The 27,735-nt window shown below is 35.6% G+C and overlaps 1 protein-coding gene across 1 annotated transcript in view; it reads right to left on the bottom strand.

Annotated features, from left to right (window-relative positions):
- PTPRQ (protein tyrosine phosphatase receptor type Q) overlaps nt 1-27,735 on the bottom strand; it is a gene marked incomplete at its 5' end in the record, with an annotated part of 199,997 nt that overhangs the window by 81,626 nt on the left and 90,636 nt on the right. The window contains one exon of the mRNA XM_081249912.1: nt 10,084-10,407. Within this exon, the coding sequence (XP_081106038.1) occupies nt 10,084-10,407 (324 nt within the window). The remainder of the gene's footprint in view (nt 1-10,083; nt 10,408-27,735) is intronic.

Genomic DNA, 27,735 nt, shown 5'->3' on the forward strand with positions numbered 1-27,735 from the left:
TTCCATGAGAACATAAGAAAACATCATCATTTCTATGGTACCTTGAAGCTATGTGTAGGAGCAACCTGGAATAATTCAGATAAGGTCATCATCATAACAAAGTGTTAGGGCTGGGATAAACATTGCTACTTCATTCTCCCATGCATTGTATGCAGGTATAATCAGGGTAAAATAACTATCAAGGGTATAATTAAAGAGAAGAGAAACTAAAAGTGTACTTAGAGGTTATGTGTGTTAGGGCAAGTCCCATTTAATTTGTTTGGGAATGGAGATGGTTGGATCATGTACCAGAAGCTTGTACAATATCTCCAGGTCTTTCTTAGTCTCAGTTTTCAAAGCTAATAATGCCACATACTGATTATCCTTTAAATTTCCTTTAACTGTTTGGCTTTTAGTGCTTTGCTGAAAAAGACATTCCACTTGTTCATGCAAATGGGAATTTCTAATTATTTTTATTTATATTCCAGAAAACTTGCTTAACAACCTGGCAAAAGTTTTTTGTTTTTGTTTTTTTTTTGAAATTAAATATAGAGTTCACCTAATCAAACTTACAAGCTTTTGCACAGCAAAGGAAACTGTAAACAAAACAAAAAAATAACCTACAGAATGGGAGAAAATATTTGCAAATGATGCAACTGACAAGGGCTTAATTTCCAAAACATACAAACAGCTTATACAACTCAATAACAAAAAAAACAACCCAATTGAAAAATGGGCAGAAGATCTACATAGACATTTCTCCAAAGAAGAAATACAAATAGCCAATAGGCACATGAAAAGATGCTCAACATCACTAATTATTAGAGAAATGCAAATCGAAACTACAATGAGGTATCACCTCACACCAGTCAGAACGGCCATCATCAAAAATCTACAAACAATAAATGCTGGAGAGGGTGTGGAGAAAAGGGAAACTTCCTACACTGTTGGTGGGAATGTAAGTTGTTATAGCAACTGTGGAAAACAGTATGGAGTTTCCTCAGGAAACAAAAAACAGAATTACCATATGATCCAGCACTCCCACTCCCGGCATATATCCAGACATAACTCTAATTCAAAAAGATACCGCACCCTTATGTTCACAGCAGCACTGTTCAAAACAGCCAAGACATGGGAACAACCTAAATGTCCACTGACAGATGAATAGATAAAGATGTGGTACATATATACAATGGAATACTACTCAGCCATAAAAAAGAATGAAATAATGCCATTTGCAGCAACATGGATGCAAGTAGAGATTATCATACTAAGTTAACTAAATCATAAATAAAGACAAATACCATATGATATCACTTATATATGGAATCTAAAATATGACACAAATGACCTATCTATGAAACAGAAGCAGACTCATGGACATAGAGAATAGACTTGTAACCACAAGCCAAGGGGGAGGGGGAGGGGGTTGGGGGAGGGACTGAGTGGGAGGTTGGGGTTATAAGCTATTATATATGGAATGGATAAACAACAAGGTCCTACTGTATAGCACAGAGAACTATATTCAATATCCTATGATAAATGGAAAAGAATATAAAAAAAGAATGTATATACAACTGAATCACTTTGCTGTACTGCAGAAATTAACACAATGTTGTAAACCAACTATACTTCAATAAAAATTTTTTTTTAAAGTAGAGTTGAATGCTTTATTAAATAGTTTAATTTTACATGCATTCTGTTATTTCCTTTAAATTAGGGTTTCACCTATCTTCTCTTTGTATACTACTTAGCACTCTTCCATCTCTTAGTACTTTCATACCACCATGAGGCTTTACCCAAGTCTTTGTCAAGATCTAAGAGCACAGGCTCTAACCTAGAAATGAATGAGGTTCATGAATAAATCAATGTGTGTAAAGTTCTTAGAATAGTACCAGCACATAACAAACACCTGATAAGCTTAGCTATTTCTGTCATTATTCTTAACTATCCAGCCAAGGAGTCTCAGCTCAGGTACTGGGCCCAACCAAAAAGTGCCCTCAACTACCAGACATAGCAATCCTATGTTTTTTTCAGAAATGGGAGTTTTCCATAGTCAAATCAGAGTTCTCCCGTCTTCCTTAATAAATGCAGAAGAAAACAGAGCTGAAAATTTGTTGGCCTAGGGCCTAATACTGAGGCAGGCCTGAACTGAGGTTAATGACCAGAAATCACAAAGAATTAAATGTACTTCACACTTCTTTCTGAACCAAGAGAAAGAAGATTCTCAGAAAAGTCAAAATCAATTCAATTCAACATGAGATTTGAAGTTTGAGATAAGAAAGAGGGAGAATTCACTGAATTTTTAAAAGATAAAATACAGCTAGCTATTATTGGGAGAAAGATTTTTTCTTCTTTTATCCTTTTAATAACCAGGCTTTCTAGAGGCATACTTATGTCTTTTCATGCAACTTGAATGGTTCATCTCACAAAACTCCAAATAAACTGAAAGAAACCCCGATATGGGCAATAAAAGCATATAAGATTAAAGAAAACAAAACAAAAACCCAGACTTTCTATAATATTGATGATTTAAAAAATAATATAGTGATCATTTTCATCCTTTGATTTTTAGTGATTTTGCTGAAAAACACATTCTACGTGCTTATGTAATAGGATTTCAAAATATTTTTATTTATATTATGGAAAGCTGTTTAATAACCTGGCAAAAGCTCTTTTAAGTTAAGTATACAGTTGAATGCTTTAATAAACAATTTTACATGCTGACTATTATGTTCTTTAAATTATGATTTCATGCAAATATCCTCTCTTTGTAATTATACTTAGCTACCCAAATTTATACATTGGTCTCCTTTGTTTTCTTCATGGACTATCAATCACAGTTTATTATCTCAGTTAATCATTTTGATATGTTAAAGCTTCAGTCCACTCTGAAATAGGAATTTATTATTTTCTTTCATTGTTTGAAATCCTCAATTTATTATGAGCATATTTATTTTCTATATGCAGTAATTCATACTTAGGTTAATTAATGAAAAAGAAAAAAAATCAACAATATAAAATAGACTGGGCCTTTCTCACCTTCTGAGATGGCCCACACTCTGTCTGTGGAGTGTGTTTCTCTCTAAATAAATCCATTTCTTACCCATCACTTTGTCTCTCACTGAATTCTTTCTGCAATGCGACATCAAGAACCTGAGCTTCATTAAGTCCTGAGACCAGCTAGACCAACCCCTGCTCACTGTCAACACCGTTGGGGACATCTTCTGTGTCGTTTCTTTGCGACAACTTTTTGGGCACTAACAACTGGTTAGGAGACTACCTTGGAAGCATCTAAAATCAAACTAAGGCCCCCACCCAGGTGGAAGATGGTAACTTCAGGCAGAGTATGATTCCTGGAGCAACACCCTGTTACCTCACCACCAACCAATCAGAAGAAGATCTGCACACAGTGGAAGATAAAAGACTCTGACCTCCCTCCCCAAATGATTAACTGCGATTAGCTTCCCCTTCTCCCTTTAAAAACTTTCATGGTCAAGCAGAATCTTGGGAGTGGTTCTTGGATATGAGTCTGCCTTCTCCCTAGGTTGTTGGCCCCCTGAATAAAGCAATGTTTCCTTTCCAACCAACCAACCAACCAATAAATAAATACATAAAATAAAATAAAATAAACTGGTTTTGTGAAATAAAAGAAGCTGAACATGTCAAACATGAATGGAAACTGACCAGGAGAATTTTAATTTTGACAATAACCATGCAAATATTTGAAAGACAAGCTACAGTCAGAAAGAAAATCTGAAGAAAATGTGTATGAACATTTTTGCAATATGGAGAATTTTGACACTGAAATACTTTCCAATTAAAGTCAAATGTCTTGAGTCCAAATGCCATATTCATTCAGTCTTAGATATTGAATAGGCATGAAGAGTAGAAACATACATAAGGCATGATCACCTATCATCTCTGCCTGTAAGGAGCTCAGAGTTCGACAAGAGAGAGTGAGAAACAATTATGATGTAATACGTTCAGTATTTAGAAACAATTTTTGGAAGGTGGGAGTGGAAAGAGGAATTTATAGAAGGCTTTGCAAAGGAGATATTTGGTCTCCTTTGCAAAGAAGAGGCAGTTGGTCTCCAAAGAGGACAGAAAGGACAGTAAGAAAGAACAGTAAGAACACACATACTTTGCTCTTTCTCTGGAGCACAAAGGAGAAACAGCAAAGTACATATGGGGAATATAAACAAAAATCATAAGTAACCATATAGAGCATACTAAAAATATAATTTTTACACAACAGGAAAATAGAAAAGTATCAGATTTCAAGCAGAGGAATAATAGATAGGTGTATTCAAAAACTAGGTTCAGGTGGAGAGTAGAGAAAATGGGAACAGAAAGACCATTTAGATATCTTTTGTAATAATCTAGGAGACGTCTGAATTTAGGGAGCCTTAACAGAGAAACATAAACAAATTCAAGAAATATTTAGAAGGGAAAGTCAGTAGGAGTTAGGTACGGACTTGGGGGTGGGAAAGGCTCAAAAGAATTAAATATGATTCCTAGATTGCAGGCTTGAATCAGACGAGCAACAGTACAATACACTGAAACAGGGAACACACAGGTAGGAGGAGGCGTGCAGTGGGGCAGGAACAGTGGTAATACGGGGTTTGAGATGTCTGTGGGAATCTAAGTGGTCATACCAGTAACTTCAATCTACAGGTCTAGAAGGGAGAGAGATGTCTTGAATTACACATTTGGGAGTCTTAGGCAACTAACTTAGAAGACTTTCAACAGCATATAATTAATTTTGCAGAAGTACAACCATCATGTCTAGAATAAATTATATTCAATTCCTTTACTGGCACCAGGATACAGCCTATTCTAAAAACCCACTGCCACCAAATGGGCTTCTTCACGTCATGAATTATATTTTCCTATTTATTTGTGGCTAACTTCTCTTCTTATCATTATATAATTGCTTCTTTATAGAAAGGAGAATACCTACCTCTGTTATGATAGCATTCACCACATTATAAGTGCATTATGCCATTTAGAATATATGAAGAAAAATAATTGAATATATAGTAACTCATCAACAATGTCTCATTTTTAAAAATGTTAAGGAGTGTCTTGCCCTCTATTTGGTTTTTCTTCTTTTTAAATCATAAAGTTGCATTCCTTGGAAGCTTCTTTGATGAGCCATGTTTTGCTGAATTTTTTTTAACCTAACAGATGTTTGGGTAGTTAAAATTCCTCATGAGTATGGTATCCCGTGGTTTTCACAACCTAAGTGTTACCCCAGGAATTTTCCTTTCTTGCTGTCTTCCAGTCCTGGTGGTCTATAGGAGATGCACATTATGAGAGTCCCATTTCACTCCATACTAAATTTCACACCCACACTCTTTTAAAGTTGTACATTCCCTCAGCATTATAAGTACCTATTGTGCACCAGAGATATTTAACAGCTTCCATTCTGCATTCCCCCCCACAACTCATTTTGAGTATAAGGATAATCAGAAAAATAAGAGATGAGTAAAATAAGCTATAAGACTTTAATGTTTCAAGTTAAATATTTCTGCCATTTGTAATTTCTGTGCTTATGTTTGTATCTCTGCACACTTAGCATGAAGTAGAGAGTAATGGCTATTATACAGATGATTTAAGCAGAAAAACAATTTGGTTTCAATTATCTAGATCAGAGTATGTGGGAGAAAGAAATGTTAGCTTGAGCTGACCGAATGTTGTTTCTTTTATTCACTCCAGTGTACAGTGGCAGATCTAGATTCAGAAAGGAACCCAATGTAGTTCTCAGCGTGCATTCCAACTTTGCTCCCTGCATCTTCAATTTGAGTACTCTTCTTTATGAGCTCAGAGAGAGTTCATACAACATATTTTCTTACTCTAAAAGTCATTTTAGAACATCTCATAATATTTATTGTTCCAACTGGGTGGTCTTCTTATTTGAGCTATCCAAATGTTGAATAATCTGACCTCAAACTAGCTATCAATTGCTAGCTCCTTATCAAAGAAGCTCCAGGTTTTGATAAGAAGTTCTGGGAATAAGTGCTTGGGCACAACTTGATGCTATTAGAGTAACATGCACAAATCTGAAATAGTGATTTTATACTAAGTTATATTGTTGTTTAGTGTTTTCTATAATTCAGAGGAATCATTCATTTTCATTGTTTTATTTTCTTATAAAACAACATAACACTTTTTTGGAATCAATGACATAAAAAATCTTATTAAATTTCTTCATCCAGATTACTTTTTATGTTTGCAAATTGTCTGTCATGCTTTTCATCTTTGGTATGTAGAATCAACATCTAAGCATTACTTGCTTTTAATCTTAAAAACATTACTACTCTTCAAGATTTTTGTTGCTTGACTGTTCTTATTTCTCATATTCTCATACAATACGTTAGTAGTTCACTATATATATTGTCTTGCAATAATATATGTAGTGTCTTTCTGTCTTTCATATCAAATGCCACCTCAGAGTATCTCTCCTTGGCTTAATAAATAAAACTTTTTTACCATACATTTATGAAATTCAAATATATTTATCATTAGAAAAATGTCCCCTTCACTTCTGAGACTAAATGAAGAATGACCAACTCATTCTAATAACTTTCAAAATTAATTTATTATTACCACCCCCATATGAATACTCAACTGAAAAGCTAATAAGTTTGAGAATGCCAAGAAAAATAGTAAGTCTGTTGTAACAAATTCTGAAATATATAAATCTTTTCACTTTTCTCTCTTAATCACAGTGGTAGAAAGGCAACTTTCTGTGTATCCCCTTTTCTATCTTATTGATAAAGAACAGAGTAGAAAATTAGTCCTTAAGGATAAAGAACAATAAAAGGGAATAGGAGTAGCATAGAAAATCTACTTAACTACTGGTAAATTTTTTTCACACCCAAGTACTCTCTGATGGAGAAGTCAAATTGTGGCAGGGAGATACCAGACCGAGAGAGAAGAAGAGTACCAGATAAAAGTCAAACTGGTACTCCATACGAAGGCACTCTTTCGATTAGTCATCAAGTAAAGATCTGGGAGCTGGGGTGAAAAAGAAGCCAAGATTATCCTCTCCATTCCATCAAGAACTAACAACTCAACCAACTAACCACCGATGGCAAAGGAACACATCCTAATAAAACTAGAAAAATAATGCTATTTATTTTTTAAAAAAGCTCACACTGATTGTGAAATATTTGAAATTTTCTACCATTATTCTTTTAAACCAGAATAAGCAAAGTGGAGTAGTAGGAAATTGAAAATGACCAAATTCTAGTGAGTGGGTCATAGACCTTAAAGTGGGGTTGGAAGTGGAGGGGCTCGGGGGGAAGCAATGACATTCAAGTGGAAAGACTCCCAAATTTTCAGAATAAGAATGGGGGATTCTTTAAAAATCCAACTTCCCTGTTTCATTTACCAGCTTTTGAATTGGTCAGGTTATATGTTGTTTTATGCTAATTGAACATCTTCCACCATCCTGTCTAGAGTACTTGAGGAAATGATACATTTAGAAATTCGAATTCCTGGCTCACTGTAGCAGGCAAAAGCAGCTACTGTCCAAGTGAGACGCTCCTAAGGAGTAGGACGGGAACCCTGAGTGGCAGCAGATGCACAGGCGTATGGTCTATTTTAATCAAAGGTAACAAATTAGCTGCCCACAGGCCAGATGTGGGCTACTGACATGTTTGGTTTGAAAAACTAAATGTTTTTAAATTTTAAAAACTTGTTACAGCAAGAAATTAAGTATGTTCACATTAAAAAATCTAACTTTCCTATTTCTTTGAAAACATCCTAAGTCCTAATAGCATGACTTCTCTATAAGACAGTAATCAGACAGAGGTGAGTAGTGGTTGCCCCTGTAGACAGTGCGTTCTGTTAATCTGCCAAGGTTTCCACCACTCTCAATCGCCTTACATCAGCCTGCTTCATTCATTATGGTACCTGACTGATGTCTTCAGGTAACTTCGAGTTGTCCCTGGGACTTTAACATGTATTCATTCATTCAGTGTCCCATTTTTCTATCACTTGTAATTTTGGTTATTCTTACTGGCTGATGCAACTAAAATTCTGAACTTTACCTATGTTCTAATCTCTAAGCATCTGTTACTTTCTGTTTTCTAGTCAATTAGATTATCAGTTATTTCTTCTCAAAGTTAACAGGCTCAAAATAACCATAATTACTGACTAAATGCAACCTGGATTTGATTTTTCCATATTTTCCTTTCCTTTGTTATGGCACTATCATCCTCTCTATCCCCTGCACTGGAAAACAGTTCATTCTGCCTCCCCCATTTTAGCTTATTTAATCAAGTTTAACTCGTTCAGGAAATATTTATGGAGTGCCTACTGTTGCCAGGCACCATTCTAGGCAATAAGGAAACAGCAATGGTCAAGACACCTTCTAAAAATAAGCAAATACATATAAATAAAAAATGATCAGGTAATTATAAATTTTCATTAAGATAAGATGATATTCTAGAAAAAAACTGCATGGCTCTTTTAGATTGGGTGGTCAGGGAAATTCATTCTTAGCAGGAATCATTCAAGTAGAAGTATACATTATAAAAAGCTGCTCATGCAAAGACAGACGTGGAAAAACATTCCAATCCAAACGAACAGGGCCAAGTTCTAGTACTTTAGTGTGTTCAAACAACACAAAAAATATCCAGTATGAGTGGAGGATAATGGTAAGTGGGAAAATGATTATGGATGAGGTTAGAGTGTTAGGTTAAGAGCCAAGTCACATAGGGCTTTGTTAGTCATGTTAAGAAATTTAAATTTTATTCCAGGAGCAATGGAAATTCACTGAAAGGCTTTAAACAAGGAAGTGACATCATCTGATTTACATTTTAAAAGATCAGCATGAAAGCTAAGGAGGTCAGGTTAACACACTCGTAGCAGTAATGAAGGATAGGACGCTGGTAATGCAAATGGAGGGATGTGTTTAGATAGCATGGTGGAAATAAATCATTGGCAGAGTAGAAGAGGAAAAGAACACTGCCTAAATTTTCATTTTCTGCCTTTGGACGATGAGAAGGCTTAGTGTTTAGACCACGTTAATTTTGAGAGGATATTAGACACACCTGCCCAATGATGTCAGTTGATCACGTAAATATACTGATTGGGTTCCAGGGAGCAATCAGAACTGGAAATAGATACTTGAGAATAATCATTATATAAGTAGACTTTAAAGCCATAGGACAGGATAAGGTCACTTAAGGTAAGATCTCTTAGGGGTTGTGTGTTGATAAAGAAAAAGGCCAATGAAAAAGAAAAGAAAAGGGCCAAGTATGTTATCTCTGAACACTCCAACACTCAGATTTAAAAAATGAGAGAGAGAGAGAGAGAATAAGCAAAAGAGACTGAGAAAGAGCTATCAGGGAGGTAAGAGAAAAACCAGAAGAGCAGATCTCACAGAAATCAAGAGTCCAGGAGCCACAAAGAAGAGAGGTTGGACAACTGTGTTGAAGGCTGAGTTGTCTGGATTCTGTCTCAAATGTTGAATTGCATTAACAAACATTCATTGAACATTTACTATACAAACATTATGCCAGGTACTCCGGGGAATAGTAACAAGATACACATTTGGCAACCTAAAAAATAAAGCCTCTAGATCAAAGTTTATTTCACTATTTATAAAGGTCTACAACAGCATCTATTTATCACTGAAACTCTATGTGTGTGTGTAAGCCTAAAGTCACTGAAAACGTGGTAAAGCCTGGCATAAAAGCAGCAGAGCTCCCAGATACGAGGGGGAAATGTAGGCATAGACAAAGGGTACTTGATGGCTATCAGTATAGCCTAATGACAGACCACTTAGAGGATCATAGTGCTTTTTGTTGCAATATAAGACTCTAGGACCTTGGTACAACTCTGGGGGTTTAAGAAAAGCCCTAATAATGACTGAAATTGAATTTCCCATCAGGATTCAATTAAGAAAAAATAAATGCTATTATGGTGAATGATGTTTAAGCAATTAGGGCAACCAGTTAATTTTAAAATATAAAACTAAAGTTACAAGAGCAATCTTTACCTATATTTTGAATGATTTCTATGGAAAAACATTTAAAGAGCTTTTTCTTGAATGCAGAAGTATATATACACATACAGAACAATACTTACGACCAGGCAGGGTTTGTGTAGATATCCAATTTGAAGCATTGCCATAGCCGGCATTGGTACTGGCAGCCACTTGGAATCTATACCATCTAAATTTCTTTAAATCATATACTGTCTCTTCAGTTAGGTCAGCTTCGTAGAGGTATTGAATTTTTTGATATTCAACACATTCTTCAGATTCCCATTCTTTGCATTTTTGAGCCCGAAGTTGAGTGGTGATCTTATAATTTTGGAAGTAGCCAAAGATAGTGTCAGGCCTCATCCATGTCAATGTTGCACTAGTTGACTGAACATCAGAAAAAGCAATATTTGTGGGAGTGCTGGGAACTAAAAGTTGAAGGGGAAAAAAAAGGAAAACAATTGGAATTACCAAACATTGTGTGAACAGGAGGGAGAAATGGGATTTACAAATATTTCTTTACTATGCACGTAGTGGTGATCTCTTATTACAACTGCCCTTAGATTAATATCCCCACATTTAATAAGCAGAAACTGAAGGTGATGCTTCACAGAGCAATGGTTCAAAGGGTTAGGGGACAAAACAACTGTGATGTTTTTATTCCTAATTTTGCTCCCAAATTCACTCACAAGTTACTTATAAAAACTTACTTTGGTTCCTTATATATGCACTGGTACAAAGAAAAATTGCATGCTCACATAATCCTATGTACTTTCCGAGGAATGGTCTGAGTTTTTAATATTCAGTTCCCGAAAAAGACGTTCTTATATTTAAATGACTAGATAGACACAAGCACATCTTATCTATAGTAGATGTTGATTATAAAATAATTTAAATAAACAAGATTATTAAATGAATTAATAATGTATACAATTAGTTAATTTTTATTTTATCTTGAACATATTTAAAATTAGTATAACCCTTTCTACAACATCATCAAGCACACTGACATTAATATACAGAACAAGGTATCTGTATATCACCTTCAATCACATGGTCCTACTTGGAGTCATTTATTAGATTTCGTTATAACCATTGGTTTGCTATATTCATACCATGTGTCAGGCTCTGAGGCTGGTGTTAGGAAATCAAGATACATAGGCTTATGTCTTGTTTTCAAGAAACAGTCACTTATTAGACAAGTATAATAATATGTGTGTTATGCTTAGAAATATAAAAGAACAATGAATTAAGTGACATGGGCACTTTTTTCATGCCTGTTCTTGTATATGTGCAAGGACCTTTTCTTAGAAGGCTGAGACAGGGAGACTGATAACAATGACTTGTACGAAAATTACACAATTCATAAAAACTATATGTTGATATGTGCAGTAAAGATAAGAAAATTAATGAGTTAGAAAATTCATTCGTAAAAAAGTCATTCATTCCTAAACATATCATATTAATTCAGATTTCAATAAATACCTAATGAGCATCTAATTTATGCCAAGTACTACTGTAGGTGCTGGGAATGCAATGAACAAAATAGACAAGAGTCCCCACCCTGGTGTAATTTACATTCCAGAGGTTTATATACGACACAAGTATAAATAAGGATTATATAGAGTATTTTGGATGATGATTAGTGTTATGGAAGAAAATAAGAAAGGGAAAAAGGAGAAAGAGTTCCAAGGATAATGAAATTTTAAACTGAGTAGTCAGAAAAGAAGCCTGACTGATTAGGAGACATGAAGTTCCTGATGAAGGTGGGGAAACTAACCATGTGACTATCTGGAGGAACAACATTCCCAGCGGAGGGAAATGCATGATTACAGGTCCTAGGTTGGAATCATGCCTGGTATATTTGAAGAATAAAAAAGAGGCCAGCGTGGCTAGTAGGAGGTGAGGTCTGAGAAGAAACACTGAAGGCTTGATTATATACGACATTGTAGCACTTTAAGACTCTCACACGAGCAGAGGAGATACAGGCTCTGAAGTATGTTTTCACTCTAGCTGCTGTGTTGAGACTAGACAAGGGAGAGAAGGATGACAACAGGGAGAGTGATTAGGAGGCCACTGCAGTGTCAGCACAAGAGATCAGGATGGCGCGGAGCAGGACTGCAGCAGCAGAAATGAAAGCAAGTATTCAGATTCTGAATATAATTTGCAGGGGAGCCGACAGGATTTGCTGCTGTGTGACATGGCAGGTATAACAGAAAGAAAGGAGGAGAAGAAAGCTTTAAGGTCTTCGGGTTGAGCAAACAGAGAGATGAAGTCACTTAGCCAAGAAGGCGATGACTGTGAAAGAAGTAAGCTTTGGCAAAGTAAGGTTAAGAATTTATTTTGAGCCTGTTAACTTTGAAATGCCTATCAGATACCCAGAAGGAGATGTCAAGTAATAGACGGGTGCATGAGTCTGGAGTTCTGTAGGGAGATCTGGACCTGAGTTAAAAATTTGGATTTCCTCTTAATTTTTTACTGAACTATCTACAGACCTATTGCTTGTAAATTTGCCTAAACCTGGAAAAGAAGAGAAAGTCTAATGCAATGGAAAACAAGTAGTAAATTACTTAAAGCCATGTGATCAGATTCAATTACTCTGTTTTCAAATACTTTTATCATCAAATCTTACTGTATTTAATTGAACAGTAACCTTTAAAAAGGTAGCTCTACAAACAGAACACTTATAATATGACTTACAACACACTATCTTTAGTTATGCATAAGAGCAATGAGAGAAGAAGTTATTTTAAGGAACAATTACCTTTATAGAGGACAAAGTTTTAGAATTGACTAAAAAGTAGAATTTCCATAATTTATTGAAATCCCTCAGCCACTAAGTTTGAATTCAGACCTCTTGGAGATAAGGCACATTTTCAAAATATTCTAACACAAAGCAGAGAAATATGACTGATTTGGGGGTTCAGGAAAAGTGTTAAGAGAAAAGGTTGCATGTGAGAGGAGATTCCACTAACTGTAAAGGTAGAGATTCAAGAAGAGGTGGGTAATGTGATCTAAGTCAAGTTTATAGCTTATAATTGACACTGGCAATGACAAAGAGAAATAGTCTGAGGACATACTATGGCACAGGATTATAGATAGCTTCTCAGGCAATGGAAAGCTATCAAGGTGACAGAATCATATGTTCAGTAGTACATTTTATCAAGTCCAGTCTGATAATTGCAAACAGGAAAAGGGACAAATTCATAGAACGTTTGATTTGTTCAGCAAAGAAGAAATAAAATGATAGCAATAGGAAAGAGGTGAATTTTTAGATCTATTTTGGTGGTAGAATCCATAGAACAGGCAAATGAATCATAAGATCACAGAATCAGAATCTGAAGGAAACTCAGAAGTGATCTTGGTCAACCTGTCTTGTTATGTCTGACCTTTATGGAGGCAGATGTCCCCCAAGAATTTTGGTACGTACACCTTCTTCCAGTTTTTCAACCAAACACTGATAGGTGCTGATGCAAAAAAAAATTTTGCAGCTGTAATTAAGAATCCAAATCAGCTTACTTTAAAATAGGGAGAGATAATCCAGTGGGCCTGATTTTTTAACGAGTCCTTTAAAAGCAGAGAGTTTTCTTTGGATAGTTACAAAAGAGGAAGTTAAGTATTCTAAGCAAGAGATTAGATTAAATGTACAAACATTTCTCCACTGCTGGCTTTGAAGAAGGAAGGGGCCACCAGGACATCTCTAGGAGCTGAGGACAGCCCTTGGCTAAAAGCCAACCAGGAATTGGGGATCTCAGTCCTAGAACTGTAAGAAACTGAATTCTGCTGCAACCATGTGAGCTTGGACGAGGACCTGTACTCCACATGAGAACACAGCCCATGGATAACTTGATTTGACCTTGTGAGACTTTGAGTAGAGAATCCAGGCACAGCATACCCACACTCTGACCTACAGAGCTGTGCTCTAATAAATTGGTGTTTTTTGTTGTTGTTGTTGTTTTTTTTCTGTACGCGGGCCTCTCACTGACTGTTGTGGCCTCTCCTGTTGCAGAGCACAGGCTCCGGATGCGCAGGCTCAGCGGCCATGGCTCACGGGCCCAGCCGCTCTGTGGCATGTGAGATCTTCCCAGACCGGGGCACGAACCCGTGTCCCCTGCATTGGCAGGCGGACTCTCAACCACTGCGCCACCAGGGAAGCCCAATGGGTGTTGTTTTAAGTCACTAAGTTTGTGATAATTCATGACACAGCAATAGAAAACAAATACAACTTCACTCTACCAAATGACCCATCTCTACTTATCTAGCCTGTTCTTAAATATACAGAGCAAAATCTTGGGGCTTTATTTTAAAATTAATTTCCAGATAGCTCTATTAGTTTGTACAGCCTTCACTGTTTTGAACAGATATCTACCTTCCTATAAATCCTAATTCTACAACTGAACACCCACCTTGAATTGTCCTAGTCCTATTTTCCTCTCCACTTTACTCCAACATTTATACCGAAGAACTAGAAAGGTTTTTATTCTGCATTCATATCAATAAAAAAGACTGAGCAATTACTCCAAAATATATGTTTATTTATATATTATATACATATATGAATGCCAACCTACATATTAGATTATGTCTCTGAAGGTCTAGATTAATTCTTGGAACAAAATAGGCATTTAATAAATATTTTTGAAAGTAGGAACAAATGAATAAGAGGGTATAACAGGAGGCGTGATTTAGATAGATGGTCAGGAAAGGTTCTCCTGATGAATTATAATTTAATCACAGACCTGACAGACAAGATGTAACTTCCCAGGGGAAAAGCATCAGGGTGTTGAGACTCTGAGGAAGAGAACATGGCACATTGGAAACACATAAAGAAGGCTGCTACATCCACAAGGAGATGAAGAGGAAGACAGAAAGTTGGAGATGTAGGCCAGAATCAGATAATGTTGAGTCTGAATTCAAGATTTTTAGTTTTATCCTAAGTGCAGTGGGAATACTTGATAAGTTTTTTTTTTGGGGGGGGGGTACATGGGTTTTCACTGTTGTGGCCTCTCCCGTGGCGGAGCACAGGCTCCGGATGCACAGGCTCAGTGGCCATGGCTCACAGGCCTAGCCGCTCCGTGGCATGTGGGATCTTCCCGGACCGGGGCACGAACCCGTGTCCCCTGCACCGGCAGGCGGACTCTCAACCACTGCGCCACCAGGGAAGCCCCTTGATAAGTTTTATATTGACTTTTCATTTGCATTAAAACCATAAAAAAGGGCTTCCCTGGTGGCACAGTGGTTAAGAATCCACCTGCCAACGCAGCGGACACAGGTTCGATCCCTGGTCCGGGAAGATCCCACATGCCACAGAGCAACTAAGCCCGTGCGCACAACTACCGAGCCTGCGAGCCACAACTACTGAGCCCACGTGCCACAATTACTGAAGCCTGCGCGCCTAGAGCCCGTGCTCCGCGACGAGAAGCCACCACAGTGAGAAGCCCGCGCACCACAACAAAGAGTAGCACCCACTCGCCACAACTAGAGAAAGCCCACGCACACAGCAATGAAGACCCAACACAGCCAAAAATAAATAAAATAAATAAATAAAACCATAGAGTCTGCTCTTCCCCATGAGCGCAAGGGACTGTGGTCCAGACATTTCCCTTTCTTTCCAGTCCATCACTAACTACCCCTTTCATGTTTCAATTTCCTTTACCTAGGGTTTACTAAGCAACTAAAGGTGGAAGGAAAAAAGGATGCATTAGCTATTCAATGAACTGGAGAAGGCAGAGGAGGCCACCTTTTCCTCATATTTCATCATGGGGAATGACTAGATGCCCATGGCTCTCTGACCAACTTTTTTTATACCCTCCAGTGTTTAGATTTCAGGAAAGAAAACTAATGGCAAAGTTTGTTGCACAGTAAAAAATTTTCAGCAGATTAGTATTTGTCCACAGACTCCACTGTTCTCAAAATAAGTGTTACGGAGAAGAAAAGGTCTAAATAGGACAGTACTTTAACTTGACAAAGAAACAAGACCCATACAAGAGTTATTTTTAACCTGGCTAAAGGAAGGGTAAAATAATTGCAATTGCTTTCCATGTGACAAGCACAGGGATGGGCCTTGCACGAGACACCCAGAGTCTGGCACATATGGGCACTCAGTAAGTGTTGATTATGTGAATAAATCATGGTTCATGAAATAGTCCTTTGGTTTTCATGCAATACAAAATTTTGTCCACATTTTTCACTCAAATGTATTTATAAAGATGAACCAGAAATAAATCTAATCTGAGGCCAAATATGTATAACTTGTAGACAATTTTTTTTAACAAGGCTACCTCAGACGCACACACAAATGACCAGCAGTATGTAGGCCTCATTTATATCCAGCATCTTCTCTTTTGATGAACCGTGTGTTGAACTGGACTATTTCAAGGCAACCGCCCTATTGAATTACAGATACAAAAAGGATTACACTCATTTTAGCATGGAGAATCAGATTTCCATTCTTTAAGAATGACTAAAAACCTCAAACTTTTTCTATCCACAGATGGTACTCATTTGAACACATCAGTCCATGCTTCCTGGAATAATCATGCAGCTTGTTTAGATTTTCTAAACATGACTGAACTGTGATGAAGCAATCAACATTCTCTGCCAAGGTATTCCGTAAATTACATTTTTATTCATAAATTATTCTTACCGGCGAAATACTTTCATCATGGTTGAAAGTCTGTAGATCTATACAAGTAAAAATTTGTTACACTTTAAAGGCATGTCAGTTTTTAGTGATTATTTAGTATATTCCACTTAGAAGATGAAAATGTGTATAAAATGTAATTATTCTCTAAACTTCTGAATATCAATTATAAGAAGTTGCCAACCTCTTATGATAGGATGGTAGTTTGTACTGACTTCTCACTGACCTGGTTAAGTATACTAACATGGAAGACCAAGTTTCCTTAAATCTTTAGTCATGACTGTATGCATTTATCTTCAGGCACAGATATACTCTCTTTTAAGCAAAACAGGTGTCTGAAAAATGTATAAATACTTATAAAACTTACAAAAGTATCAACACAATCTTTCCTAGTTTATTAAGAATATTTTTGTCTCTACTATTTTTAAACAAAACACAAGGTACAAATATATGATCTGAACATACACAAACAAAAATACAGTTTACTAACACTAACATAATATGGATCAATATAAACAAAGAAATGCCTGAAAAGTCGGGTGCAAAGAAGATTTCCCAAACCAGATATACATTTTGTACTAACCTGAATTTAATCAATATCATTTACTAGACATTCAGATTGAGTGGTATTGGCAAGTTATAAGTCTTAGGGTATAAGCCCTTCTTCATACATATATAAAAGTAATTTAGCTAATAGAAACTCTCACAAATAGGTGATGCCAGGAGGAAGGCTCAATGGAAGGAGAAGATCTGGGAGCTACAACTTGAAGGAACAACTGATGATTAGTACAGATGAGGAAGAAATAATGTTTTAAGTAGATTAATATAGGGAGAGATATATAAATGGCATGGTCTGGAAAGTATACCAGACTGGAGAAAAGAAAGTCTAAGGGAGTCATAAGAAAAAAGTTGTGGGCAGTGTGATATCAAGTGTGGTGCTACTGAAGGGCACTGAACGTTTGAGAGATGAATTTAGATGACTACTGCAGAACACAGAGAACAACCGACAGATTCACTGGTAAAGTATAAACTTAAAGAAAATCCTGAGCCTCCATATGGCTATAGTCATTAGGAAACAGTAAACGTGATAGAAACTGGTTAGAAACTGGTACAATGTAGACTACAGTGATAAAGAATAATTAGGAATAGAGCTAAAAGGCCAAAGAATATTGGCAAAAATGTGATGACTTATTGGGCAGAGAAAAAAATAGGAGTAAAGAAATGGAATCAACCCAGCAATTAGGTTAATAGATCAAATGTACATTGTACATGTCCTAGAAGTAGGCTATGATTTGGCTCTGACATTACAGAAGATAATACAAAGGAAAAACTTAAGACTGTAAATCTCTGTGACCATAAATAAAGACAAATTAAATGAGCAAGAAACATGAAATAAACTCTGGTATTGAGATCAAAGGTAGACTTCTCCCCCAGAAAAGCACATAAGCAATACCATGTAATTTAATAAACAGCATCCTCAACAACATCCTTACATAGTAAATACTAAGTATGTTTAACTTGGCTCTTTCTTATAATGTCTCTCAATATGGGTGGGCGGAATAATTATCAAATGCATTTTTGTAAAACTATTTCTTTGTAAGTTCTAATTATTCAGTTCAGGTATACTTCTCTCTGTTGGTCTGGCTTAATTCAGAGATAAATTTTGGAGTAGCTGAAGCAAAATTTACCAAAATAGGCTACATAAACATGATTTTAGGTGATACTACAAAGCTGAGAATATAGAATGACACACTTATTAGTATGCCAAATTAAGTCATTTAAAAATATTCCATTTGCATGAAAGAGACTTGAGAAAGTATCTATAAACAGAACTAAGGTTTTCTAAAATGATTTTTAAGTGTCTGTCACAGTGCATGTATAGATGGACAATTGGGGACCCAAAATTCTATGGACCACAGCTATAATAATATTAGTTATTAAACCAAAAATTATTGAAACATAACTTATTTATAAAAATATCTCAGTAAAACTTCTGGGGAAAATGTCACTTTTTCTTGGAGAACTCAACAAGGAAGATGACGATACATATTCTATTTGGAGACAAAGTGAGTTGATTTGTTTTATAGAGTCATTCGTTTGACAGCTCTATATAGCAAGTCATCTCCCGAGAATACCTATCAAAAATGACAACTTTGTTTTGAAATAGTTCATCACAAGCAGTTCTTAGGGGAATAATTATATAGCAGAATTAATCATCTATTAAGACCACTCCTATAACACCTGGAGACTAAATTGAACCATTAACATTGATGAAGCAATGAGAAAGATATACGGGTTAGTGATAATGTGCTTGAAGATGGATATGAGTAAATAAAATGTTAGTTTCATATCTTCTTAGCATGAATAAATAGAGCTGTTTTGGGAGAAGCTTAGGTTAGAGTAAGAGGTAGGGAAAAACAATTTGGGGTAAATATGTATATATATAAGCTTTGAAACCATGAGAGTGAATGAACATATAAGGGGGTGGTATTTATAGTATCAGAAAAGCAGACGATAAAAAAAAAAAAACTGAGTCTCTGTCAAGTCAATAGTTAATCCAGGGTAAATTATCAACAGAATAGGAAAAAGAGATCATAAAAAACTCACATAAGCCAATAATGTTCGGCACACGTTGGTACTTAAGAAGTATTTGTTTAACGAATGAATAAATGAACAAACAAATGGATGGATACATGGATGCATGGATGAATGCATGGATTTCAAGAAGAAAATATCACCAATGTTGACTGATGAACAAGTGTCACCAATGCTGATTATAATCAAATGCTGCTTAAAAGCATTCTTTTCTAAAAACTGGCTGTACAGAAAACCTTGATAGAGTAAAGTATACAAAAGGAGTCCTGGATGTAAGTTTGGGGAAAGCTCTACAGGACAGAAGAATTTGGATTTTTCAAGGATTCCATGAGAGAAAGAGAGAGAGAGGGACAGAGAGGGACGGGGGGGGGGGGAGAGAGAGAGAGAGAGAGAGAGAGAGAGAGAGAGAGAGAGAGAGAACAAGGAAAGAAGGAAAGATGTAAGCAGAAACAATCAATAGAGAAAGGATCAAAGGATAGAGACTGGGGGCACTGTAAAATAATGTAGCCAGTAGAAAAATTCCAGATTGCCAAAATATTTTTAAGAACAAAAATACTGTTTAATTTATTTAAAGTCATGCATATTATTGCAGTGTAAACCCTTCCTCTATGTACTCACAAAATGTTTGGTAAGGCTATTATACATAAAAGTGCACAGTGTGATTAGAATTGTCAAAATCGTTCAAAAAAATTTTGCTGCAGTAGTCAAAAATTTATGTAAAAATATTCCATTTTCCAAACCTAATAAGTTTGAGGGATCTGTTCTGATGATGCCAGAATAGCTTGTGTCACACTAATCCTTCTGCAGATAACAGCTATAAACTCTGTGGGGGAGGGAGGGACAGGTTCTGGCTTGTGGTGGCGGGGAATGGGATGCAGGATTGCCAGAGTAGTTCAAAAAGGAAGAAGCCATGGGCTTCTCTGGTGGCGCAGTGGTTGAGAGTCCGCCTGCTGATGCAGGGGACACGGGTTCATGCCCCAGTCTGGGAAGATCCCACATGCCATGGAGCAGCTGGGCCTGTGAGCCATGGCCGCTGAGCCTGCGCGTCTGGAGCCTGTGCTCCACAACGGGAGAGGCCACAACAGTGAGGGGCCCGTGTACAGCAAAAAAAAAAAAAAGGAAGAAGCCACAAAGGGGTTAGACCCAAATTACAGTTCTAAATTCCCTGAAAATCCTTGGCCAATCTCATAATTGTGGAAGTATGAAGGACATGCCAAGAAGCAAAGTGGAAGGCAACAGGTGAAAAACTTACTAGAAATTTTAGTTGCTTCCCAATGCAGAGGAGATAAAATTCAGAATTTGAATCCCACCAAAGTAAGGAATTGGTAAACAGCAGGCCTCATTTTAAAATCCCAAAAGGGCCATACATTTACTTTGCTCTATGTCCCAGGATTAAGGAATTCTCTCTACAAATAAGGTTGAAACCAAAATCACACATTCACAAAACTATAATTCAGTAATTTAATGGCCTATTCGAATAAAAAGCCAACACCCTTCAAAAGAAGATACCAAAATCCAGAGTTTCTGCACAATGTCACCAACAATATCCAATATAAGTTTAAAAATTTCTAGGCAGGCAGGAAAATTATTGTTGACAGGAAAATGTGACTTGTAGTCAGGAGGAAAATGTGTTCAAAAGAAAGAGATCACAGGATAACACAGGTGTACAAATTAGTAGAAAACTAATTTAAAGAAGCCATTATAAATATTTTACTTGACTAATGGAAAACAAAGCAAATGGGGAATTTCAGCAGAGAAATGGAAGTAAGGAAACAGAACTAAAGGGAAATTCTAGAATTTAAAAGTGTAATACCTGACATGATATTGGATTTGTTTAACACCAGATTAAAGATGGCAGAATACAGTCAATGAACATTATGTCACATCAACAGAACTCCAATCTACAGAACAAAGGAAGAAAGGTGAAAAAATTTAATAAAGCCTCAGTCACTTAAGAGGTATGGAATTAGAGTCCCAGAAGAAAAGAAGATGGCAGAAAAATAATTTTAAAAATAATGGCCCAAAATTTCTCAAATTTTAGAAAAATATTAATTTACCAATACAAAAAACTAAATGAACCCACAGCAAAATAAATGCAACAAAAACCACACTAGCCATATTACTGTAAAACTGCTTAAAAGTAAAGATAAAAAAAAAACTTGAAAAGTGTCCCCCAAATAACATTTCATACACAAGAGCTAATGATAAAAATGGTGGTTGACATCTCATCAGAAGTAATGAGTACTAGAAGACAAAGGAATTACTTCTTCAATTAATTCTTCAATATTTCAAGACAAATATTGGATGGGAGAACTATCAACCCAGAATTTTATATCCACAGAAAAAGACCCTCAAAAGTGAAAACAGGGCTTCCCTGGTGGCGCAGTGGTTGAGAGTCCGCCTGCCGATGCAGGGGACACGGGTTCGTGCCCCAGTCTGGGAAGATCCCACATGCCACGGAGTGGCTGGGCCCGTGAGCCATGGCCACTGAGCCTGCGTGTCCGGAGCCTGTGCGCCACAATGGGAGAGGCCACAGCAGTGAGAGGCCCGCGTACCGCAAAAAAAAAAAAAAAAATGTGAAAACAAAATAAACCTATTTCCAAATAAATAAAATCTGAGAGAATTTGATGCTAGCATACCTGCACTAGGAGAAATTCTAAAGCGAGTTCTTTAGTTGAAAGGGAAATATTAGCTGTAATTAGCTGTAACTCATAACTACTGGAATAGAAGAACATCAATAATGGTAATTATATGGGAAATACATGGTCTTTTCTTAATTTATGTAAATGTCTACTGGCTCTGTAAGTAAAAATAATACCATAAATTGTGGGGTTTACAATGTAAATATATGTAAATCATTTAAAATATATAGATGTCAAATGTATGACAAAATATATGCAATTGTACTTTTGCAAAGTTCATATATTTTATGTGAAGTTGTAGAATATTAATTTAAATACAATAAACTAAGGAATTATATTGTAATCCCTTGAGCGACCACTAAAAATAATGACAAGGAAGTATAGATAAAAATCCTATAAAGAAATTAAAACAGAAAGCTAAAACCATCCAATTAACCCAAAGGAAGGGAATAAAGAAAGAACAGAGGAACTAAAAAAGAGCTAGAAAAGAAATAGCAAATAGAACTAAACTCAACTAACTTAATAATGACTTTAAACATAAATAGATTAAATGCTCCATTTAGAAGACAGATTGTCAAGTCAGATAAAAATAAAAGACCAAATTATATGCTGCGCACAAGAGACATAATTTGTCCACCACACAAATTAAATATGATACAAATAATTCAAAAGTAAAGATAGAAAAAAACATACAAAGCAAACAGTAAACTAAAGAGCATGTGCCTATATTAATACCAGACTAAAGAATCTTTAAGAGAAGGAGTAATCTAAAGATAAAAGAGACAGTTTATAATGATTAATGGATCAGTTAGGAAGCTATAACAATTATAACTATGTATGTGTTTAATAAAAAACTTTGAAGTACATGAACCAAATATTGACAGACTTGAAGAAACAGACAAATCCACAATATATTTGGATATTTTAATATTTCCTTATCCATAATATATCAAATAATTTTTGCTGAAAAGTGGTAAGAATACAGATTTGCAAAACATTATCACACTGAACTAATACATAGAACATTATGGACAACAACTGAAGAATTTATTTCAAGTGTGCATGGAAGAATATTCAACAAGATAAATTATATGCTGGGCCATAGAAACTGTCCCAACTAATTTTTAAAAATTAAGTGTTACAGACATATTCTCTAACAATAATGGCAATAAATGAAAAATTGATGACATGTGGATATCTAGATAAGTCCCAAATATTAGAAATTAAATATATTTTTAAATAACCATGGCTCAAAGAAGAAATTTCAAAGGAAATCAGAGAATATTTTTATCAAAAGTAAGAAGTCAGAATTTGTGGTATATAATTATTAGGAGATTTATAGCTGTAAATGATTATATTTGAAAAGAAGAAAGGCTTAAAATCATTATGTAAAGTAAAATAAACTAGCTACAAAAAGATAAATACTGCAAGATCTCATTTATGTGTGCACTCTAAAAAAGTCAAACTCATGGAAACAGAATAGAACAGTGATTGCCAGGGGCCGGGGGAGTGGAGGGGAGATAGAGGGATGTTTGTCAAAGGGTACATCTTTCAGTTATATGAATAAGTTATATGAAAAAGCTAATGCACAGCATGGTGACTATAGTTAATAATGATGTATCAATATTACATACTTGAAATTTGTTAAGAGAGTAGATCTTAAGTGTTCTCACCACACACACACAAAAGGTAAATATGTGAGGTGATGGATAGGTTAATTAGCTTGATTGGGGAATCATTTCACAATGTATACATATATCAAAGCACTGCACTGTATACCTTAAATATATGCAATGTTTATTCGTGAATCATACCTCAATAAAGCTGGGGAAAAAAAACAGAAGAAAAAAATTATGATCTGTATCTTCACCATAAAAATACAGAAAAAAAGGGCATATTAAAAGCAGAATATTTAGAAGGAAGAAAATAATAAAGATCAGGATGCAGTGAAATAGAAAATAGATAAATAAAAGAGAATATTAACAAATTCAAAAATCAGTTCTTCAGAAAAATTAATAAAATTTGTAAACACTTGTCAAGCCATATATAAAAGTATAGTGCATGTGATCAAGTGTGGTCTATCCCAGGAAGGTAAATTTCACTTAATATTAAAAAAGCTAATCATATAATTTACCACAGTAACAGAATGAAAGAGAAAAAAGCATATGAGCATGGGCATCTACAGACATCCTACAGCACACATCGTACAAAATAGTGAAGGATGGATGCTTCCCCTTTTGATTGGGAACAATGCAAGGATGTCTGCTTTTACTACTTCTATTTAATATAGTACCAGAGAGTCTAGCCAGTGCAATATAGTAAGGGAAAAAAGTCACAGGGTTTAGAAAGAGATAAAAATTACCCTAATTGTAGATGAAATGACATTTTTAAATGTAGAAAATTCTAAAGCAATATAAAACAAAAATCTTCTCAGACTAATAAGCAAATTTAGCAGTTGTAGGATACAATACCAATAAACAAAATCAACTGTATTTCTAGATTCTACATCAAACAACTGGTGACTAAAATTAAAATTTCAAATAACACCTAACGTTAAATAGGAATAATTTTAACAAAACACATGTCAAATTCATTTGCTGAAAACTACAAGGCACTGCCAAAAGAAATTAGAGTCTAAAAATGGAGACATATACCATGTTCATGGACCAGATAACTCAATATTAAGATGGCATTTTTCCCTAAATGCATGAATAGATTAAATGCAATCCCAATGAAAATGCCACAGGGTTTTTTGATAAAAATCAACAAGGTGATTCTAATAATAAAATTTATATGGAAATACAAAGAACTAAAATAGCTAAAACAACCTTGAAAAAGAACACATTTGTAGAACCTACATTACCTGATTTCAAGATTTGTTATAAAACTGTAGTAATCAATACAGTGTGGTATTCATAAAGGTAGACAAATCAATGGAAGAGAATATATTCCAGAAAGAGATTCAAGTGCATAGGGTCAATTGATTTTTGACAAAGCTACCAAGGTAATTCAGTAGGGAAAAGGAAAGTCTTTTAAAAAGTTTTGGAAAAATTAAATGAATATATTAAAAAGGAACTTTAAATCATATCTCATACTATACACATACACAAAATTTGAGATGAATTATGGATATAAATATAAAAGCTAAAACTGTAAAATTTCTAGAATAAAAGACAGGATAATATCTTCATGATCTTGAAGTAGACAATATTTCTTAGGATACAAAATGTACTAATGTGAAATTAAAAATTGCTAATTTTGATTTCATCAAAATTAAAATAATCTGCTCATCCAAAGGTACCATTAAGGAAATAGAAAATCAAGCCACTGACTAAGAGATAATATTTGTTATATATACATCTAATAAGGGACTTGTATTCAAAATATGTAAAGAGTTCCTATAACTCAACACCAAAAAGAAAAGCAACTCAATATAAAATGGGCTAAAGACTTGAATGGAAACCTGTCAAAAATGATAGAACAATCCTCACGCTGCATGTTCTAATATGCTTGAATTTCTGTTTTTATGATTTAATTAAATAACACCTGTCTGCCCAAAACAGGGGTTAAACTTTGTTACCTTTATATATTAACTATGAGTTCTTGTATAAAGTACTTCACTGCTAGCTCTCCTGTGCACAAAATTGCTACCAACAAGGACCTACTGTATAGCACAGGAAACTCTACTCAATTTCCACTAAGATCAGGAACAAGACAAGGCTGCCCACTCTCACCACTCTTATTCAACATAGTTTTGGAAGTTTTAGCCACAGCAATCAGATAAGAAAAGGAAATAAAAGGAATACAAATTGGAAAAGAAGAAGTAAAGCTGTCACTGTTTGCAGATGACATGATACTAAACATAGAGAATCCTAAAGATGCTATCAGAAAACTACTAGAGCTAATCAATGAATTTAGTAAAGTAGCAGGATACAAAATTAATGCACAGAAATCTCTGGCAGTCGTGTACACTAATGATGAAAAATCTCAAAGTGAAATCAAGAAAACACTCCCATTTACCATTGCAACAAAAAGAATAAAATATCTAGGAATAAACCTACCTTAGGAGACAAAAGACCTGTATGCAGAAAATTATAAGACACTGATGAAAGAAATTAAAGATGATACAAATAGATGGAGAGATATACCATGTTCCTGGATTGGAAGAATCAATATTGTGAAAATGACTCTACTACCCAAAGCAATCTACAGATTCAATGCAATCCCTATCAAACTACCACTGGCATTTTTCACAGAACTAGAACGAAAAATTTCAAAATTTGTTTGGAAAAACAAAAGACCCTGAATAGCCAAAGCAATCTTGAGAACGAAAAACAGATCTGGAGAAATCAGGCTCCCTGACTTCAGACTATACTACAAAGCTACAGTAATCAAGACAGTGTGGTACTGGCACAAAAACAGAAAGATAGCTCAATGGAACAGGTTAGAAAGCCCAGAGATAAACCCACGCACATATGGTCAACTTATCTTTGATAAAGGAGGCAGGAATGTACAGTGGAGAAAGGACAGCCTCTTCAATAAGTGGTGCTGGGAAAACTGGACAGGGACATGTAAAAGTATGAGATTAGATTACTCCCTAACACCATACACAAAAATAAGCTCAAAATGGATTAAAGACCTAAATGTAAGGCCAGACACTATCAAACTCTTAGAGGAAAACATAGGCAGAACACTCTGACATAAATCACAGCAAGATCCTTTTGGACCCACCTCCTAGAGAAATGGAAATAAAAACAAAGATAAACAAATGGGACCTAATGAAACTTCAAAGCTTTTGCACAGCAAAGGAAACCATAAACAAGACCAAAAGACAAACCTCAGAATGGGAGAAAATATTTGCAAATGAAGCAACTGACAAAGGATTAATCTCCAAAATTTATAAGCAGTTCATGCAGCTCAATAGTAAAAAAACAAACAACCCAATCCAAAAATGGGCAGAAGACCTAGACATTTCTCCAAAGAAGATATACAGATTGCCAACAAACACATGAGAGAATGCTCAACATCATTAATCATTAGAGAAATGCAAATCAAAACTACAATGAGATATCATCTCACACCAGTCAGAATGGCCATCATCAAAAAATCTAGAAACAATAAATGCTGGAGACGGTGTGGAGAAAAGGGAACACTCTTGCACTGCTGGTGGGAATGTGAATTGGTACAGCCTCTATGGAGAACAGTATGGAGGTTCCTTAAAAAACTACAAATAGAACTACCATATGACCCAGCAATCCCACTACTAGGCATATACCCTGAGAAAACCATAATTCAAAAAGAGACATGTACCAAAATGTTCATTGCAGCTCTATTCACAATGGCCCGGAGATGGAAACAACCTAAGTGTCCATCATCGGATGAATGGATAAAGAAGATGTGGCACATATATACAATGGAATATTACTCAGCCATAAAAAGAAACGAAATTGAGCTATTTGTAATGAGGTGGATGGACCTAGAGTCTGTCATACAGAGTGAAGTAAGTCAGAAAGAGAAAGACAAATACTGTATGCTAACACATGTATATGGAATTTAAGAAAAAAAAATGTCATGAAGAACCTAGGGGTAAAACAGGAATAAAGACACAGACCTACTTGAGAATGGACTTGAGGATATGGGGAGGGGTAAGGGCAAGCTGTGAGAAAGCGAGAGAGAGGCATGGACATATATACACTACCAAACATAAGGTAGATAGTAGGAAGCAGCTGTATAGCACAGGGAGATCAGCTCGGTGCTTTGTGACTGCCTGGAGGGGTGGGAGAGGGAGGGTGGGAGGGAAGGAGATGCAAGAGGGAAGGGATATGGGAACAGATGTATATGCATGACTGATTCACTTTGTTATAAAGCAGAAACTA

The sequence above is a fragment of the Mesoplodon bidens genome, assembly GCF_964165515.1.
Source record: "Mesoplodon bidens genome assembly, chromosome: 11".
Classification (NCBI taxonomy): domain Eukaryota; kingdom Metazoa; phylum Chordata; class Mammalia; order Artiodactyla; family Ziphiidae; genus Mesoplodon; species Mesoplodon bidens.